The 21643-nt window shown below is 38.0% G+C and overlaps 1 protein-coding gene across 12 annotated transcripts in view; it reads right to left on the reverse strand.

Moving 5' to 3' along the window:
* COBLL1 (cordon-bleu WH2 repeat protein like 1) overlaps nt 1-21643 on the reverse strand; it is an 81649-nt gene that overhangs the window by 43717 nt on the left and 16289 nt on the right. For 3 of the 12 annotated variants that reach the window (XM_072040875.1, XM_072040876.1, XM_072040874.1), the window contains exon 1: nt 3158-3315. The exons of 8 other annotated variants lie outside the window; for them this stretch is intronic. In XM_072040875.1, the coding sequence (XP_071896976.1) occupies nt 3158-3300 (143 nt within the window). In that variant the 5' untranslated portion in view covers nt 3301-3315. Of the gene's footprint in view, nt 1-1644; nt 1792-3157; nt 3316-21643 lie in introns of those variants that run through there. One more of the 12 variants, XM_072040877.1, reaches the window with a different exon arrangement.

A 21643-nucleotide genomic window follows, 5' to 3' on the forward strand; every position in this document is an offset into this window, starting at 1 on the left:
GGTTTGCTACCAAAAGAAAAATCAAAAAACTTAAATGATATTCAGAACTATTAAAACTGCATATGACTCATTTAGCCTTTATTATATTTACTGTTATGCAAACAGCCTGACAGAAAAGAAAGAGAGCAGGGAAGAGAAAACGGTAAATCTGTAACGGCGATTGAGTAATATATAACTGGCTGAATAAACAGGAAAAGAAACGAAGAGCAGCTTGAGCTCAAATGGGGAGCTTAACCTTTGATACACTAATAAATCTAACAAATATTTAAAACTCGAGCAAACATATGTTACCTCCACTAGGAACAAACTCTCAAATCTTTTTTCAAGTATTTCTATAAAAGCGGGCTCACAAAGATATTCTTCTCCTATGACCAGCAAGAAAAGTTCAATTAAGGGCTTGCAAAACCTAAATTTGCCCTTCTGGCCGTTATCTTCTAGTCATGAAAGCAGGTATAGCGCCAGTCTTTTCAAAGCCTGGAGATGAAACACCTAGCTGTGCTCGTGGGTTTTTCTGCCACTATTCCGAACATCAATAGAGTAAAGAATTGCCAATTTATCTGAGCTTTTCTTCTGTTCCTTTTTCTCTGCCATTCAAAATCACGTTTTAAAAGTAACACTGGAGGCAGGCACTAGATGGATTTAGAGGCTGTGAAGAGGCAAGGAAAAGAAAAGCAGAACCACTCAGTAGCACAGCAGCCAGGAAAGAGTAGCACAAACCCTTCCCTTTTTCCACATCCCTCAAATACAGGTAACATGGCATAGGTGCAGGTGGGCAACACAGGTAAAACAATGCAGGCCAGTACCTGTGAAGCACTGCAGCACCAACAAGGAAAACAAACTTTACCTCTCTTCTCTTTAGCTGCTACAAAAGGTTGGGTGCAGCTGCAATTCTCCAGTCTCCCAGGTGAAGAATCACCGAGCTTGGCTCTGAGAAGAACTGCAGCTCATTCTGTGTTTTCCAGCAGGTATTTGGAACAGACCAACCTTTATCCCTGGCTGAAAGCTCTACAGCCACTGGCAGCCTTCTTCTGGCAGCTGGGTCCTTTAGCTCTCTATAGTTTGGTAAAACTTCAAAAATGTTTTGTACATTCACATAAACAAGAAATAGGAGGGTTTAGTAAATCGGAGAATAGACGCTATATGAAGCACTGGAATGGACTGGAAAGCAGAAGAAGTTTTTTATCCTGAGGAAGAAGATTTTGAAGTTACCGAAATTAAACAGATGGTATGTGACACATGAAAAACTGACAGAAGAGGAGCAAGAGGGAGTTACTACACAGAATCATGTCAGAAAATGAGTTAATTACAAGAAAGAAAAAACAAGAAGAAAAAGCTCAGGCTAGGAAATTGTACCAAAGCAAGCATTACCTTCACTAAATTGCAAGAGAAGCATCTCAGCACTTTCATTTTTCAACTTAGTTGCTAACCTGAGAGCTAAGATGTAATAAAGAGGTTTCCCTATCCCCCACATGTAGTTTTATTTCCACAAACATCTCAGGCAAATGCTCCATGCAAAACCTCAAACAAACACAGTAAGTGTCCATCTACCACCAGATTCTCCTGCTCATCTCTCACAGCATCCCTGTAGCACCCACACCCTCAGAAAGCAGTGGCAAAGCCCTTTAGGAGCAGGGTGGCACTTACCACCTCCTCAAAAGTCAATGCTGCTGCTGGAGCTCAAGCCCGATCTCTTGTGCATTCTGTGGGGCGATGGGTGATAGGAAGCACAGCCCAAAGTCCTAGCCCAGCTCTTTGTAGCATCTGCCTGACCAGCAGTTTTCATACCCACTCTTGCTGCCACTGGCAGCAGGAGCCTCCCTCCCCTTTGTCCCCCTTTAACTTCAACTCCCTCATTGGTTGGCAATTCAGGGCCCACAGAAATGTTACAACATCCTCCCCCAGACTCATCCCCATCTACATACAAGAGCTGTTGTTAGCTCCCTCCTCCACTGTCTTCTGAACACTCAAAATGCCCCAGAACTGTTTCTTACTGCATTCCTGCAACAGGCCTGAAAGACGATGTTTCTTCAAAGAAAACTGTCTCCTTGCACCATGTTTGGTAACACCAAAGCTATTTTGGATGCCCCATTACTCCATTAGAAAGTCTCTGCACTTTCTGAAAAAGGCTACGGGCTTCAAGCCTTAACTTTACTGTAGGAAAAAAAGAGTCTTTAGGAAGGGGAGAAACCTATATCTTACTAACCTTAACAACTATTAGCAGCAGTAGTAGCCTGCTCTGTGGAAAGTAGGGAACTTTGCTATACATTAAGCTGATGAGTAAGTGACTTGCTCTAACTACTGTGCTACAACACTGTATTCACCTCCTGAATGAGCACACAGCATGGACTCCACTGTATTAAACACCAAAGGCACTGACTTCGACAAGTTTATTAAAAAGAACTTTTCCAAAGTTTTAGATAAAAATTAGATGAAAGATAAGCAAAATCAGAAAAGCCTTACTGTCTCCATGAAATAGAACATTCCTCAATTAAAATAATTTTATTTGAACTTTCAGACAGCAATCTGTAACTTAAAATAACAGATGGAACAGCTTCTGTACCCAGAAGCACACCACTGAAATTCTAGCAATCCATCTACATGGATAAACTTACAAGTCTTTATTCACCCTGGTCTTTGAGCCAGTAAGGGGATAAAAAGGCTTTTGTACCTTGGACTGCAAGAATTACATACTTTCTCTGAAAACAGCACTACAGACACCAATTCTTTCCTTTTACTGGTCTATGTTTGGATTCTGACTACTTATGTACTGCCCTATACTTGAATCTGCCTTTCTTACAAGAGCAAAGACTTCGACGCTGCTACAGGGACATAATTACAGTAAATATTTTTCCTCACAACAGGAGTTCAAATGAGTTCAACCAAACAATCAAGGAAATGCTGTGTAAATACCAACACTTTCATCCTTAGTCTTGCAAAATATTTGTCACCTTACATCAAACATTTCCAGAATTCCCATTCACACCAACCAGAACAACTCTGCAGGTCAAAGTTTTACCTGTGCATATCAAACAAAAGAACTGCTAGTAGGATGCTGGCCAGTAAGATAATGTATGTATTACCTGGAAGCCTGCTGATCACCTAAACAAGGAGAGGGAGGAAGTACAGCTAAAAATAGTTAAACTACTTTTCTGCTTACCTCCGAGATAACACAGGTCTCTCTTCATTAAAATTGAGTGAATTTCTTTCAACAGCATATGTAGGTAGAAGGTCTGGAAGTGTGTGTGGAAGAAGTGTGTGCATGGCAAGCACTCTGTCATTTCTTTCCTTTACTGGTGACATCAGTAAGCCTACCTATTTATAATCCCACCACCTGACCAAACAGCCTATATAGTACATCTAGAGATTTGTATAGTCATTAATCCTAACACGTCTACTTCAGCCAATTCAAAAGAGTATTAAGTAGCTTTGTTGTATCTTCCGTGGCTTCATACCATAAAAAGAATCCAATCCCATCACCCATACTCCTTTTCTTTCTGCAAGACAACTTCAGTGGGAAGTTTTAGAACTCTTCCTTTCTCTGTGCTTTTTATCCTTCCCCATTTCTCCATCTGTAAGACACCCAACTAAACAGTTCAGGTGAGCAAATGTTAGTGGTTGGTGGAATACTTTGGTAGCAGAGGCACATAACTGCAAATCCAGTTGATTTGATCATCAGTACTGCCTACAAAATTATTGAAGCTTAAGTAAGACCTTGAGTAATCAGCATCACAAAAGATCGACATTTACACTACCTGGGAAGAAAATGACTTTGCAGTCTCTGAAGTAGGGTAATAACAGAAGCTTCACACCATTATCAAGAAAAACACAAGCTGCTTGAAAAACAATTCTCAACCTGTTGTCAAAGTCAAACCTCACATATACAGCAAGATAAAAACTGCTTACAATTAAATCTTCTCAGGTAATGGGAAGGAATGCAGTCAAACTCTTTTGGGCAAGTGCATCCTGCAGGTTCCTATCATTAGCAAATACTGCTTCTTGATCTGTATCAGGCCACAGAGTGTTTTGAAGCTGTTTGTGTACCACTTTGGGAGAGGATAACATCTGTGCGTGGTGACTAACATCACTGACAACTCCTTAGCTGGCCTTTCTTACCCAAGATGTCCTGTCAAAAGCATCCACTCATCCCTGTATCAGACAAAATCAGTTTTACCCAGCACATGTAAGGTTAAATGAAACAAACCATCAGATCAAAGCTCGGTGGCATTCCAAGTAAAGGGCAATCTAGAGCTAACCTTCAAGAGTTAATAATGTTTAGAACTGAAGACCTCACAACTATTTTAATTGCTTGAAAAGCTGGGGTCAGCAGCAATACAGACCCAGCTGGACTTGCAGGACTTGGATCACCAATAGTAAAAGTTTCAGGGCAAACAGGGTATCAATGTAATCTAAGATACCAACATATTCCCTGTAGCAAACTTGTCCTACACAGTATAAAACATTTGGAAATCCCACTCAGAAACATTACCTAGTCTAAGGGCTGTAGCTAGACATATTCAGTTAATGTTCATAATGTCTGGTTTTCTTTGTTCCTTGGTATCTTGTGGTACTAAGTCTTATATACTGTTTATTTACTTAGCAATTTCCTTCTCAGGGATTTCACATATAAAGCTGTACATTTATTGCTGTTGATTTTTTGTTGATTTGCACAAAACTTTTATATGACAAACTGATATAAAAATGCTCCTTAAAAGACCTGTTAAAAGGAGTTTAGACAGCGTATTAGAAAATACGATCTATGGGAGAGGAATTAAGATGTTTTCTTATAATTTCTTCAGAATTCGTTTTTAAATGCTTCTCATTTTTCCCATAAAACATACTACTACTCATCTTGGCATTGCTGTACTGGCAAGCATTCCCTAAAAAGGAAAAATCAACTGACTACCCTCAGCAGCAAAAGGGAATGTATGCGAACAGTTCATAAACATAGAATTTTATTTCTTGTGCATGCATGCTTTAAGAGAAATAAATGATCTAATTTTGCTAAATATGACACTACAGTGCTAGACACAAAACACTTTCTAAGGAGATCCCTGTATAGGTCACTTCTTTAGAGTATGTGAAACATCTGTACTAATCCACAGAGTTGTTTCTGAGAGCAAAAGGATATGAAGATTTGCATATCAAGCAAGAACAGAAAAAACAGCTACAACTTCCCAATATTCATTTTTAGATCTCTAGATATCTTCAGATTCAGTTGTCTGTGATTAACCAGAGTATTGAGAATTTCCATAATAAGTAAAAAGAGAAAAATCAAACAACCCTCCCACCTCAAAGCCTAATAGGCTGTTAAACATAATGGATGTGTACCAGTTATCTACATATGGAAAAGTTGGTCAGAATTTTTTTTTTTTTTAATAAAAAAAATCAATGGGACAGATCTGTGCAGTTGGAAGCTCTTTGAACCTATTGTCTCTATCTTACAAACAAAAAACTTATTTATAAACTATCTGATATTCCATCTAACCCTGAAATAGTTGATTATTATTTTTTAAATAATATCCATGAGAAACTGAAGTCTGAAAGTAGCAAGAATAGCAGGAAACCTGGATTACTAGCTAAGAATAGGCAATCTTCCAGATTAAATTCCTGCTTTATTAAATACTGTTTCTTCTTGCTTTGTACCTACTGAGATGACATCTCATCTGTGACGGATCAGCACAGCCAAGTCTCCAGGGAAAGGCAAATAGTTCTGTTCTATCAAAAAGAACTGGAGAAGAGAGCATAGACAGAGGATTCCAAATGGCTTGGAAGCAGACCAAGAATTTGTTTTTCTTAGGCAAGTCACACATCAACAAGGAAAGCTGGTTACAATTTGTATAGTCATTCAACATGAAGGGGAACTTAATTATTCTTCCATTATTTAACATTTGGTTTAAGGATTTTATGCAGTATCATTAGATGATTCTATTGCATGTTCTCTTTTCACTTACTTGGAATACTTACAACACATCACTGCATGTACGTACAACAGTAAATATACTGACATGAGACCAGAGAGACCACGTCATGATGTCTCATATGAAAACCGTATTACACCTTTGACCATCCCTATTCATCTTCCCAGAACCTACTCCTCCAGTTCCATTATAACCTTTTGGAGAAGCCAGAACTCTGCACTAGATTGTCGTTATACAGCGGCACAATCTCGTCATCTCTTTTCTTCTCTATTCCTTTACTAATACAAATAAAGCAATTCCTATTGAATTTATCTAAAGTGAATTTCATCATCCAGTCACTTTGCTATGAAAACTTACAGAAGGATTTTACAAAGCCATGTCTCCTCTAGTGACCATGAATGACAACTTTTGATTGTCACCTCACATTTTTCCAGGTTATTATTATGGTGAACCAAAAGTTCCAGCAGGAACTATGGAACTCCACAGTGGCCTCCTTTCAGAGATTCCTTATACTTTGTACTTATTTTTACATAAATTTAGCTAAGCAAAGTCTAGCATAATATGCCACACTTCTCTAGTTTTCTCGAAAGTCCTTCCAGACATACAGAAGATTTTTGCTAGTCTATAACCTAGAGACTATCAGCTAGTTTCCCTTCATCCTTTTGGTTACCACAGAACATAAGCTCTTTCTATGTTCCTGTAGCATTAAATAAGACATTTACATTGTAGATATACTGCTATATTGAAGAATTCCTCATTATATTCAAACCACACTTGTTGCATTATAGTCTGTAGAGAAACAGAATTTTGTTCATTTAACTTGAATACAAAGTTAGTACTAAAGAGCTCTCACCAAAGCTGTGCAAATCAAGGACAAAATGAGTGCCTACTCAAAAAAAAAACAAACTACTGGGGACAACAAGATAAGTCCATATTTGGGCTACCTGTCCACAGGGTGACTTCCCTTAAACTGCTGTGTGACTCTTCCAACTCTCTATCTCAATTACAACCTTTTATCCTATTTTTCACATCAAAGATCACTCTTCTCCCTACTCAGCACAAAAGGTAACATGCAATCATTAGCTGCATTTTACACTTTGCTGAGTCACATTTCATCTCTATTGCTAAGGATCTGCCTCACTATCCCACAGCTGTCTTCTTCTGTGGGAGTTTTCTTCCCAAATAAGAATTATTAAAAAAAATAAAATACTGCCGAAAAGAACCCACATAAAACAGCAAACAAGGCTTAAAAGGCACAGCAAAAACCCGCAGATGACAGTGAAATGCTTCAATTCGTGCTCACTGTTCAGAGAAAGAGAGCTCACTCAGACATTATCCAGAAAAATTTATTTACCTAAGAACAAAATAGAACTGCAAATTGCAAGGCAATGCTTACCTTCTTGGTTTAGGGGATTCAAACATATTTGAGAGAATACAGAACTGAAGTTGAGGAGTCATTAACTGCCCAGAAATTATCACTTCAAGAAGCTCTTCCTCCCAGAATACTTAAGTTATACCACAGAAGTTGTAAACAAAACAAAGCAAACAGAATAGTGTCATTACCATGATTACTATGGTGGTGGTAGTGCCGCAGCACTAGCAGTTGTTACAAATAAAATACAAGAAATAAAGTGATAACTAGGGTTGTAAATAAGGGGAACTTCTTTTCTATTTTTTTTTTTTTTTTGTGGCGACTTGATTTATGCAGCATGTTACTATAGCTAGGTAACAGATGGTATATTCTGTTTCTCCTGCTTTGACACAATTCAAAAACATGATACAGATGGCTATAATGTAATTCTCATTAACACACATATATTCACAGTTTAGTATAGCAATAATGAAATTTTCAGGTCTGGAATTTCCTGTTGGTTAATTAGTGGTTAGGTTAATAGCCTGAGGAAGTGCACAACCCAAAAAGTTTCCTTATTGTTTAATCATATAATTACTATATTCTTTTTATCTGGGAAAGCTCTCACGACAGATGCAATGTCACAGCGAAGCTACCTTTATAACCCTCCCTGTTTGTGCAACAACTGTATTATTTCATTTAGCACTGCGTGTAGGCAGGAAAGCCACAAACAGGCCAAATTCAGCTGCCTCTGGGAAGTTTCAGCAAGACTTGTTTTTATTTTACAGATGCCAACATACACTTAAAGAATTGCTTGCATACATATTAAACCAAACACCAAGAAAAGCCAGGATCAACATTTCTTGGTCTGTTGTGACAATGTTGCAATAAGATCACCGATTAATGATCAAGTAATGCCTTTTTATTTTAATCCCAGTTTATAATCCTCCACAAGAGCTTGGAGCACAGCCTATTCGTAGCAGTACACCTAAATCTCACTACACCTGGGAGATAGAAAAAGGAATGAAACAAATAACTATGTCTGGTACTCTGGTTATTTCCATAAAAGAAACTGTTGCTGTGGCACACACAGGTGTAACACTCACTACTGCTCCAACCCTATGGTTAAAACAGCAGTGAACTATTCACAGCTGAAAGCCAACCAGAATTTAGTAATCCATAGGCCAGTGTGCCTTCATCATCATGATCCTCACTCATGTTACAAGATGAAAGCTGGAGGGACAGCCAGCCCCACGCCCCAACCACTCCTCCTCTTGGTGGCACAGGCGTAGCCCCAGAAGGTAACCGATACTGCGCTGGGGCTGTGGCACAGAGAAACCGGTCCCTCGGCAGAACTAGCTCCCAAAACATTGCTGAATGATGCAATTTAAAAATGAAAGAAAAAGAATAATCACCCAAAAGTCCACACTGAAAAAAATGCGGCAGTCTTGTACCAACTGAGTAACCAGGCAGAGAGCAATGGAAACTGTTCTACCTTTTAAAGTGCTTAAGATCCAGAAGAGGTTAGCTGCTACTGAGCCATTGTCAGAGGACACAGAGGGAAAAATGTGACTTGTGCCTGGAGCTGCATAATTAAAGGAAGTCTCTATCCATCAATTTAAAACTCATAATGAAAAAAAATAAAAAAGGACCAACCAAGTGGACCAACCCAACTCACTTATGGCAGAGAACTGCAGGGAAAAAGAATTTGGATTTTCTAACAGACACCTTATTATTTAAAGGTCAGTACAAGACATTTTGTCAGATTCTGGAGACCTCGCATCTCTTCACAATTTACTTAGACAACACCAAGGAGAACTGAAGCAATATTATTTTCCTCAAGCAGCAGAAGCAGGAGCCACACATAGCAAAGACTTTTTGGCACACTAAACGTCACTATGGGATTCACCAGTCAAATGCACCCAAACAACTAACAAAAAAAAAAAAAAAAAAAAAAAAAAGAGAGAGAGAGACCTCAATGGTTTTGGAGATCTGAGAAATACAGCTCCAAACAGAGTCACTGTGCTTCCTTAAATCACTGCCAGGGGTCTAGGAAGTTAATGAAAAACTGACAGACGGAATAAAGCTCCCACAGTGATTTTTGTTTTGGAAAATCCCCTCCTTTAATTCAGAAATTTTCAGATTGAAGTTCCCCATACAAGTTTTCATAATCACATCTATCTCTTGACAGAATAGTCTGCAGTTTGCCAGATATTTTTATGGCACCATTGCTATAGGGAATTTAGATGTAGCTTTAATAGGAGGTTTAACAAATTTCTTGTTCTGAATGTTTACATATGATGCACTGTTGCTTTAAGAAAAAAAAAAAAAGAAAAAAAAAAAACACCCAGCAATAACTCCCTCAGTTCCTCAGAACATTCAGAGCAGCTTATCTTGTGGTGTTCTCTTAATCTTTTGAGTTTGTGTGCTTATCAGATGATAAATGACAAGGTTTATAACTGTAGATACGTATGTAGTCATGCAAGTTCCAGGTACTTCCTTAAAGTGAAGTAAGCACAAGACGATGCAAAAATAATACGTAACTGCACTGGGATCAATATTAAATTTTGTACTGAAAAGCCCTCCCCATGTAATGATGTCAGCATGTAATTCAGATAAGAGTTTGTTTTACAGGAGTTTAAACTGGTTTACAGGAGGACGCCCATTCTGAAGGGATGCCTGGGGAGCAAAAGACCACAGATGCGCAGACGGCACATGGGAAGGACCATGCCCCAGGTTCACTGCTACTTGAAGGACGGGAATGAGGAAGAAAAACACTCTTACTTAATATGCATGCACATCAACTATTTAATCCAGATAACACATCTTCAGTATCAGTATCATTGCCAACTAAACTGGCAGTGTATCATACCAATTTCTGTAATGGGCATATCATGTTAGGGGATTCACTCTAGCATTTAAAAGAAGAAAGTTCAAAATCAACAAAGAGTTGAAAAAATACTTCCAAAATACAGAGCTAATTCTAGACATAGCAGAGATAATATGGTAGCCTCAACAAAGTAGTTGAAAATTGAAGGTAACAGGGTAGGATCCTTAAAGTGCTATTTGCACAATTACAGTTTAAAAAATATACATATCCTAGAGACCTGCCAAGCGTGACCATGTGGAAAAGCAAAAATAAAAAACAAAACAAAAAAACAAAGAGCAATGTATTCTGCAAGCTAAAGAGACAAAGGCAAAAATTGGCAAAGCTCATGTTTCACTGCCCCCCATTCTAGCAAGTTACTGGAACATTCACTTATCAAAACTCTTTGTGCTACCTCAACAGTAGGTCAGTGAGACTGTGACTAGATAAACCAGGTATTCTAGAAAACAGGTACAACATGCTGCATTGCATGGGCATGCAGCTCATCACAGTGCTATACCGCTTGTGCAGCCCATCTCACCTGTGCAACTGTACGAAACAGACACAATTCTGTATGTTAAAACATACCAGGTTCTCTATAAGCTCTTTACAGGGCAGGGCTGTCAGTTCAATTTTCTACCTACTCAGAGGCAATATAAGTATTCAAACACTTCCCTTTGTGTGGAGTACAAATACTGACATGCTATCGAATGAAAAAGCTTACGAAGAACAACACTGAGCGAAAGCAGAAATAAAGAAGAAAAGTGAACAGAGCAGTTTAATGAAGCTGAGTTCTGCTGGACCAAAAGTGGATGGTGGGGAGCAAACAGAGAGAGAAGTGAATATATTTACTTGTCCAGTAGCATCTCATGCTATAGCAAGATCACAAATCTTTTTAGGTGTCTTGTTTTCATATGGAAAAAAAAAAATCACATTATGGTAGTGACATACCAGCCACTGAACCAGGTCTGCTCACCTGGTATTTTCCACTCTTAGACATATTAGACATAGGCATAACACTCATTGAGTGCTTATGATTCAGTGTTTTACTTTAGCCCTATAAACTCTGCAACCCTTCAGCAGAAGGGCAAACAGATACGGTAGGTGACTATTTCTGGCAATTTTCTATCAAAATCTGAATTAGGCACGACATATCACAGAACTGAAGGAAAAGGATGCGTGAACAATGTTTTATATGGAATTTTTTGGATTGTTTCTAAAACTAAAAAGTTTTTTCATAAAAGTTGATAAAGTTTTAGAGGTGAGCTCATGACAACTCTTTATATTTTTAAAGAAAGACATTAACAAAAGTATGTATTAAAAATATATGAAAGGGCATTTAGCATAGTCATAAATGCCAACTTCACAACAGCTAGCACAGATCTTCCTTCCCAATGAAATCAAGTGCCATCACAGACACAAACAGGCTGTTCTTCACATGGCTGAAGTCTTACCACAACTTGAATCACACTGTATAAAAGTTTTTATATGTATTTTCTTAAATTAAAACTGCAACCTTTTTCTGATCCACAGAATGAAGTGAGACATTTTGCTAGCCAAAACTTCTCATACAGAAGGGACTCAAGTTGAGACCTGTGATACACAAGAAGGTGCAAGCATGTGTACATTTCAGTTTTCTGGGTTACATTTTAAGAAAGAGTAATCAGAATTGTCCATGACTTATATTTGAGTCATTCAAAAAACATCCACTGAACAAAGAACAAGATTCAACGTACAATGAAGTTGTTCTTGTATCTTACTGTGGCCTAAACGAGTTCTGCAATAACTGCTTTAAAGCACGGACTCTAGTTTACAGTGCTGCAGTAGTGGGGATGCGTTAAGCCTGGTAGAAAGAGCTAACAAGCTTCCTAAATAAAGGTAAGTAATCAAAAACGTCTCAATTACTCTCCCTCACATCCTCTTCTAACTTTGGCTGTTGCTACCCAGAAAGCCAGGCTTCCAAAGAGATGTATTTAATTGGAAGTAGTTCTAAGAAAATAAAGTAGGACAATAGTAGGAAAATAAAGTACTAACTGCTTTTTAAACCTTTTGTTTCACTGAATTAACAGCAAATAGTGAGGAATTCAGCATTTTGCTTATATACACAGTGCATTTCTATTTATTTTATTTTTTAAAAAAAAGGTTCCTGTCACACAAGGGAAATCCTGCCAATGCTGGAAAGAAAACTTTGAATATTTAGTTCTGCCTCTTTCTGACTCCACACTGCCACACAGCAAGCAGTGCAACTTGCTGCAGTACCAGCCCTTTCCACTGCTGACTTTCAGACTACAACTCAGGTCCCCCATGAACAAGGAAGATATGGTAATTTGGAATAAACGTTAGCTTTCAAGAAGAGACCAGCTTTCATAACTGAGATGCATCTCAACACAAGTACCTGTGTACCACAGAAAGCACATACACATTAAACATGCAGCCTGGTACATTCTATGCTCTGCTATTTAGATTTTGGTTAAGGAAGAGGACCTGATTGCAGCTGGAGACAGCAAGGTTGTGCCAGCCCAAGCTCACTTTGTGCACTGCTCATGTGCCCCAGCCAGACGCAGGCAGCAATTGCTCTGTAAAGATGAGGAAACTGAGGCAGGCAGCTCAGGCTGACAGCCAGGTGATGCAAGCGTCAAAGGTTCTGAAGAATTAAAGGGCAGGAAAATACAAGCTGCAAAAAGTATCCCAGCATATGTTATGATAGCTCATTCTATTAAAATAACTACTTCTGTAGCAAGAAAATACTGAAGGTGCATTCAATGCACTGCAAATAGCAACTCTTACAATATCAAGGGCAATAATTTTAATACTCAAAACTTTAGGCAAACAGGTCTGTTTGGACAACTGAGTGGAAGGGCAGCTTCCAATAATAAATTCTGGAAGCAGGTGGTGGGATGTGATAGCATGCCTAGAGAAGTGCTGCTGCAGCGTCTGCCTGGGATGGTGATGTTGGCACTACCACCTAGAGAAGAGAGACAAACCGGTCTGCTCTCTTCCCTGCCTAAGAGGAAGAGTGAAGATACAGAGAGGGAAAAACATTGCCTTTCAACCAGGGATTTTGGCAAGACAAAGCTGGCTACAAGGAAGAAAACTGGTTCTGCTCTCTAAGGCAGGCAAAGTGCTGAGAAGTTCCTCCTTAATTGCTTGACTGGTATGAAATATCCTCAACCTTGTATTATTTACCTTCTATGTGAAAAATCAGTCTTAAACCTGCAGGTACTTCTCCTGCTAAGATTTAGACCCTTTAAAATGCTGTAAGGCAAAGCACAACATATTGCTCAAAGCACAACTGCTTTTAAGAACGTCCTCTGACATCCTTCAGTTAAAGTCAACAAAAATGCAGATGTCTTCAATGAAAAAGAGCATCAACTATCTACATAAGAAATCTACCTAGAGAATCTAATACTTAAAAAATTGTCCTCCTACACAACTGACTACAATACCTAAGGCATACTCATACACAGCACGAGCTGGACCAGCTGGACCAGTTAACACGCTCCTCCAAGTTATTGCTGTCAAAGGGTACATTCTTTGCTCTCCTGCTCTGATGTGATCTTTCCATTTCAGTGACCAAAATAGCCATTGCTTAGAGATCTGATGCAGAAGATGACTGAAAGGCTCAGAAATCCTCTTTCTATTCCTCCCTCTGAGCAGGTTTCTGAAAGGCCACGATGTGCTGCCTCCCCCAAGTGAGGCAAGAAAATCTACTGCGTGTTCCTTGCTAAACAGGTCTGCAGCCAGGAGCACAGGAGTTTTAGCAGTTCATATCATCTTCCTCGTGGAGGACTAGCAGAAATTGGCTATTTTAAAAGAAGCCACGGAAAACAAAAAAAAGCCACAGGGTGGCACTGCAGGTAGGCTTTATTTTGAAACTGTTTATAGTTTCTTGTTCTGATTAAATCTGATCATATCTAATCCCATCAGTACAAGACAGGAAACTGGCTCATCAGTTTTTTCCTTCATATTGTTCAGCAAAAAATATCCCTAGAATATAAACCACATCTTGAGAGATACGTTAGTGCAAAGACATCAGCATATTTCATTAATGCATTATGTGGTTTTTAAGAGCATAAATCAAAAATAATGAAATTCTGAAGATACTCTACGAATTGTCATGTATTTTTGATTCACTGTTTTGTTTTGAAATAATTTAACAAATTGTCACAGTGCATGTACATTTTCAAACAGAAGTTATATCACTTTCTTCATATTGTGTCTTTTTATCAATACTAAGATTGGAAAAATCTCTCAAGTGTTCTCTCTGAAACATTAGGTAGGACAATATTAACTTCTGAGAAAGTGAATAAACATCTGTGAAAATGGTCTTCATACTGCATTCAGTACTACCACACCCTTCTAAAACACTTCTCAGGTATAAAAGAATCATTCACCATTTGATGCAAAATAGAAGACCTAAGAGAACAATACTTCAAAGTTGGACTTAAAAGTCTATTTTCTGCTTTATTGCCCAAACTCCTGGTGTTTCAGTTAAAAGCCAAAAAGGGTTACAAGAAAAGCTATTCCTGTTCATTTAGTGAATAAACTGATACTGAAAGGAGATTTGGAGGTCAGCCAGGATTGCAACAGCTACTTTCCACTTTCAAACTAAAGGTTTCTTTAAGATATAAATCTGGTATTTCTGTAGTTTCTAAGCTAACAGATAACATAAGACCATGTACATATTAATCGCTTGAAGTCCCAGATAATTTTAAATGTTCAGTTTTGAAGTATGATCAGCAACAATTCGCTTTCCTTGTCAATGCTTATAGTAACAAATGAGAACAAAAAGCAATATTTTAGATCACTTGCATCATTTCATGAACTAGAATGACAATTCCTCTGCTGTCATTTTTTCTTATCCCTGAGGGCAAAACTCTGAAACAAAAAAACGAATATTTTATTCCCTGGAGGCCTGACGGAAATTCAAGATGGGGCCGGTAATTGTTTCAACTGCCAAATAGCTATAAGCCATTCTTTCTGCCATGAGATCATTCCTCTTATTTCTTAAACTGTTTGTATATGGAGATTCTATTGCCATTAGACAGCACGACATGAACATATGGACAAAAAAATGTTAACATAGCAGTGACTTCAGTGGGCCCTAAATCAAAATAATGCGTCGGATAAGGTAAGTGATTACGTAGTAGTATTGATTTGCACAGCAATACAAATTTCATTTGAGCATATTGTTTACCTATTTTACTGTTACTCTATAGCACTCTACATTATAAAATATACATATATTAATGATTTGAAGACATGTCTGACAAATAGTAACTATATTAACAAGTTAGTGATAGTGACCACAGTAAAATACATTCATTTTAGTATCAAAAACTCAGTGCTGTCGGCACTTATTAAAATCATGTGTTTAACAGAAAAGCATTGAAGACAAAATACACACTCAAAGGAAAATACTTCTTCCTGAACAGACAGCTATTGTTATTTTGTCTGCTTGGATTTAGAAGGCTTCTGCTCAAGTGTCTTCCTGTAGACACAGGACAACTGTGCTTACAGCATTGTGACACTGTACTTACACACAGTGACATTCCAGTTCCCCGGTTACATACACAACACAGTTTACCCATAACACAGTAAGGTCAGGTGCAACTAATTGCAGTTAAGTCCATTAATTCTAAATAAAATAAGCTATTTAAGTTAGCCTATCTAAAGAGCTATTAGATTTTTTTCTGTCCACTTCTGTGTCCACCTACGCTGTCATGGACAGACAACTAAATGGAATGGTACAAAATTGGGGAGCAGGTACTTTGCTTAACAAGGAACAGGCTCACCTTCAAACGTACAACCTCTGAGAAAGCTGTGTATAGTGAGGTGCATGGAGAAAGTAACTAACATGCACCTGTTGGAGTTGTGATTGTTTTTTTTGGTTTGTTTTTTTGTTTGCTTGTTTTGTTGTTTCTCTCTCTCTGCTTTTTAACTTTCTTACAGGGAAACGTTCACAGTTAATTTGTACATACTGTGCATTTTGAGGTTTGGAATAATGCCTCAGGATGGCACTAAAAAGCCTATGCCATCAAATTAGTAACTATAATTTCAAAGCTAGCCAGTGCTTTACACTTCCATAGTTGGTCACTAGTGACTTGAACAGCACTTGGGCTGTGATGTGGCTTTACAGAACTTCGATTCTAGATGAGAGATTAAACACACACACACACACACCAAGAAAAGAAAAAAAAAAGGCAAATTTTATCTCACAAAAATCAAATATCAAAGACTGGATTCTGCCAGTCCTAGTTTTGTCTCACCAGCACTAGAAAAAAGTCTGTTTTTTGTATTTCAGATTTCTACTTATTTATGTAGATGCCTAAGAAGTTCCTTTTGTTTTAAAATATTCTAGAATAGAAGCATTTGTTCAAGAATGAAAAGAACAAAAATTAAATGGCTGCATAGCTTTTGGCACTGCAACACAAAACATTTATGTCCACCCCCTAACAAAGAACCGCAGTATCACACACAACTTTACACTCTATTCCTCAAAACACAATCAGTATGTAGCCCAAATTTGTATACAACCCTCAGGAATTTAGATACAAGAAAACACATCTTACTAAGCAAAACAAAAACCCCCATGCAACTGTTCCTATCCAGCACTGAAGCACATTCTTGCATTTCTATGGAAAATAACAGTGAAAGAGGCATAGCCACATATTCTCTTGAGGCCACGCGTTACTGAGCCACTGGACAAAGGACAAGTTCTGGTCCCCCATCACTTGTACAGACACATAGATCATGGGAACTTATTTTCTCTTGGTCACTTGGCTACACAGCTGTGTGTGTGTCATTTGTTTGTAGAACAGAAACGTCTTCCTTTAGAAGAACAACAGATTACTGCAATATTAAAAAAAAGGACAAAAATATCTGTATTGCTATGTATGGTATGTCTGACAGCATAAGCTGAAAAACATATGTAAAGCCACTATTTCACTGAACAGTGCAAAAGTACAAATTCTACAAAATTAAAAACTTTAACAGTTTAGTCGGGTGACTACTATCATCAGATCACTCTCAGGAAGAGTCCAAAAGCTATGGCTGCAGAAGCCCCATCACATTATGATAACTTTGTCTCTGTCTCTTGCTGATGAATGATTTAAATTTGTGAAAACTTTCCTTTTTTCCAGGGGAAATAAATTTATTCTGTCATCTAATCACAAGAGAGATGAATAACAGCTATCAAGATTATCTAATGGATCAAGAAGTTATTTCCACTCCTGGATTTTTACCCTTGCCAGTTTTAAAATGTAGCCTGCACGCATGAAACTTTCTTTATCAACTTCAGTAGAACTAGGGACGGAACATGCATGGATAACCACAGATTACATAACCATGTAATCACGTAACTACAACTACCGTAACAGGAAAATAGTTTTGTGCTGAAAGTGCAGGGACAGCCGCAAGTTTTGTTTGTTAGACAAAGATGGTCTACTATTGATTCAGATATACTGACAGGGATCAGAAAAAATACTTTTTTGTTTTGTATTGTCACTTCAGATATGTACAGAGGACAAAACAAGTTGTGACTGACTGCTCGGAGATACCAAAATTCACCTGTGAAATTAGGCATTATGATAAAAACAGAGGAAACAGACTGTGATTCTGGATTCCTCTTCTGCCAACCTCCTCTACCAACCTTTCACCACCACCTGTATCTAAGGATCAGCAATTGTCTACAAAACCTCACTGGATCCAACTGTTAATCATGGTATGAACTAATGCCTACTATGCCTCCTAACTACTCAATGCACACCAACAGCCTGGCTAAAACTGTTCTCCAAACAACTTTCACAAATTAACATGGGTAACTAATGGCAGTTCATAACACACTGCACCAGTGCTCTATTTCTGTGTACACTCATAGTTTCTCAAGCTCACCATCACATTTTAGCTCATAATTCTATTTTCTGCATGTTTGGGGATATATCTTTGTTCAATTCTGTTGTTCCACATCTGTCACAATGACGCAGCAGACTATGTCAAAAATTTTTTAGATCATAAGTTTAAGTACAATCTAACAGCCTTTAAAAATACACCATTATCTTTCTGTGGTCACGCGTAGCTAACAAGGCTACCAGGTGGCTGTCAAAGGCAAAGGATCATAACAATGACATAAGGTTCTGAGAAAATTACAAGAGAAGCTGGGCCTACCTATAATTTCTCTGTCTTTTCATTGTTCTTTTTCAAGCCCAAATTAAATGGCAGAATATTATTAGCACAACTGATGCTAAGCGATGCAACTAAATGGCTGGTTAAGGAAAAGATGCCCTTACTTTCTTTATCAGAGGGATGAAGTTTCTTCTTCAGGTAACCTGCTCCAGGTCACATTCTTTTATATATTTTAAAATAACAAAAAGAAGAAAGAAAATTGTCCGTACATGCTCACAGTGGGCAAAATTGTAACACCCTGCTGTATAACACTGGATGGAAGTCCCAACCTCCCACACTTCTTACACATGGGATCTGGATGCGACCAAGAACACAAACTGACACTAGAAAGAATAATCTTTCTGCTTGTCTTGAGCTTATGTGAAACGCCAAGCTATGGCCAGCAAAGAAATTCCTGAGGAAAAGTATGACAATTGAGCAGTGTTTGGGTGTTTGGATTTCAATTCAAAACACATAGCTATGTTAAGTACATATTCAGGTTTAATGTAACACTGGAGATTATTTCTGCTGTTGGCAACTACTATCAGTGACAATGTATACAATGTTGCTACCTGAAAATACACAGAACTTGTAGGATTAAGCTCTGAGAAAGCTTGAACTTAAATTTTCAGTGAGAATATGTATAAGAGCATGCATAGGTATATGTAAATCAACAGAACAATTTAAATGAGCAAATATCAACTCCAGTAGTATTTAGAATTGGATCCTTTTATCTGCAAAACTTATGATCACATGTATGCATGCCACAAACAAATAGAATGGATTAACGGGTAGATAAATTTTTATCCGCACAATGCAATATTCACATAAGGCTTGTTATTGTTATGTCTAGTTCTCTCTCCTATTTTTAAAGCATTTAAGATGTAATACTTGAGACAGTAGAAACTGAAAGAGGCTGGCTGCTTGCCAAGTCCTTTTTCCATACTCTAGAAAAGTACATGCAGGCTCTGTTGCCAAAGTATCCAGCTACAGGCCTTGGTATCCCATCGTGTTTCACAATGTAGCTCTCTCTGAAGAATCTCAGTATTTTGTAGCATAACAAAACTCTCTTAAGCTTCCAAAACTCACAGTTTTGGAAGCTTAAGAGATGTAAATCATCTTCCTTTTTTGGCTTCCTGCACTTTCAAACAGAACACTTATGTATGAATCAGACCACATTACCAAGCCTGGATATTTACAGTGATGTTAAACAGACAACATTACATTCAACCCCATCAATTTTTGACATGGCAGTTTCATCTCTTACCAGTCTTTTTTATTTCCAACAAAACTACAAAAATATAATACTAGATGAACAGATAATATAGATCTGAATTGTTACTCATTTCACTCTACGCCATTAAGAGATTACTTGGTGGCTGTGCCAGTAGAATACAAGATAAAAGTTTAAGATCAGTCATATATAAGGGGCAAACACCTGTCCAGCATCCATTATCCTGCTACTACTGCATGCTTTCGGAATGGGGATTTGCACTGCAGAAGTCACAAACTATTACTTAATGCCAGAGCATACCACCAGACAAAACAGTTTACAAAAATGAATTAAGAAAATGATTGAGAAAAAGAAAAATCTAGACTCCTTTAATGCTATACTCTAAAAGAGAAACATTTTGGGATAACATGCTGTTGAAATAGTGCAGTAATGGCTGCCATATTCAAAGCTAAAAGGCATCAACAAAATAAAATATTATGAACAAAGAGTCAGGATAGAAATTTGAGATGTACCAAACAAGGTAAATCAAAGAGAACAGGTACTAGAGACCAGAAATTAAAATACAAAAGCTCCTTTATCCCACCAGCAACCAAGACCTCTCACAGAAAAATTCACAGTGCACTTCTTTTACAAAACAGCCTGTGACACCACAAGCACATCTCAGCATCAGTACATGGGTGTATGCAAGACCAACTGTGATTCATAATTAGATACAAAATGAAATGTTCATGCACAGTTTACCGAGTTTAGCAACCCTGCGGGACCATGACATAACTTTTGCAAGTTTGTCCAGTCTTCACTGCCTAGCACATGATGCCCATAGTCTGTGAAATTCCTATCCTAGGAGACTTTCAAAACCTGGCTGCATAACGTCCTGAACATTTATTCTGTGACATTAGCTCTTCTTTGAGCCACAGCTGACACAAGGTGACCTCCCACAGTTCCCCCTAACCTAAATCACAGTGATTCAGTAACCCTGCCCTCAAAGAAATCCACAGAGACAGACTGTAACAGGGGCCTTCTGCTATCCACAGATCAGCTATCTGCCAATTAATTTGTTCCAAATAAAGGAGAAAACGACTTGCACTTGCTCTGTGTAGAAAAAGACATTGCAACTAAATTCTTGAATCCTGAGCAAGTCCACTAATCTAGATCAGTGGTTGTAGCTTTTTTTTCTCCTCCAATTTTCAGATTCCTAAAAAGGGTTTTCAATTAGCAGTGCAAATGCCTGCTTTGCAGCCAACACAAGCCAGTTGGAATAGGCTTGTTCTCTAGCTGTTTTGTAGAAACCCAGTGTACACGGGCCACATGCTCTTTTAGAAACTGGTGACATATCCTTATGGCACAGTAAAGAAGCTGATAACAAAACCACCCATTTTATTTTCAGCCTCTTTAGAAACACAGCAATGTCTGCTTATGATGGGGTTGGGCCAGTTTTATGAATTCTGGTCCTTAGTTTATTGCCTGAGATCCATGCTCACAAGCCTAACCTTCCACCTTTCATACTTACAGGTTTTTGCCTAAATAGTGGAAGACTTTCACTCTGCAACTAAACTCAAATTAATAACCAGAAGCTTGGTTTTTAGTCAAAAGCAAACAACTTTCAAAGTTACCGAAAGAGCTACCCAGAATTTATAATACTTACTGCCACTCTTCACTCAGTCTAGCAAGGTCAAATACACTGTTTATGAAGCAAAAGCCTAAAAGTAAGTTGAGCAGTCTCTTGCACTTCCTACTGTTCCAGTATTGCACAAATTGCAGCAAGCATCCTTACACCAACAGACCAATTGGAAATGGAAGTTACGGTATATCAGTTGGGACTATGAACTGCAAACATACAATGCAAATATTGCACCTGAAAGGCAATTAGCCAAAACAGATCAGGTAAAAATGGCTCAGGCTAGATTAGCATACCTTCCATTAAATAAACTTGAACTTTTTCTTAGGACAAACCCAACATTTAGAAGGAGGAACTGGCCACTGTAATTGAAAACCCTCCACAAAGCACCAGAGATGCTATGAAAAACATATTTCTTGTGTTTGTTTTTTTTTTTAAATCTTATTTATTTTTATCATTGTTACAAAGGCTCTTTGCAAGTGAAAATGGAAGC

This window comes from Anas platyrhynchos, chromosome 7 (genome assembly GCF_047663525.1).
Source record: "Anas platyrhynchos isolate ZD024472 breed Pekin duck chromosome 7, IASCAAS_PekinDuck_T2T, whole genome shotgun sequence".
In the NCBI taxonomy this organism is placed as follows: domain Eukaryota; kingdom Metazoa; phylum Chordata; class Aves; order Anseriformes; family Anatidae; genus Anas; species Anas platyrhynchos.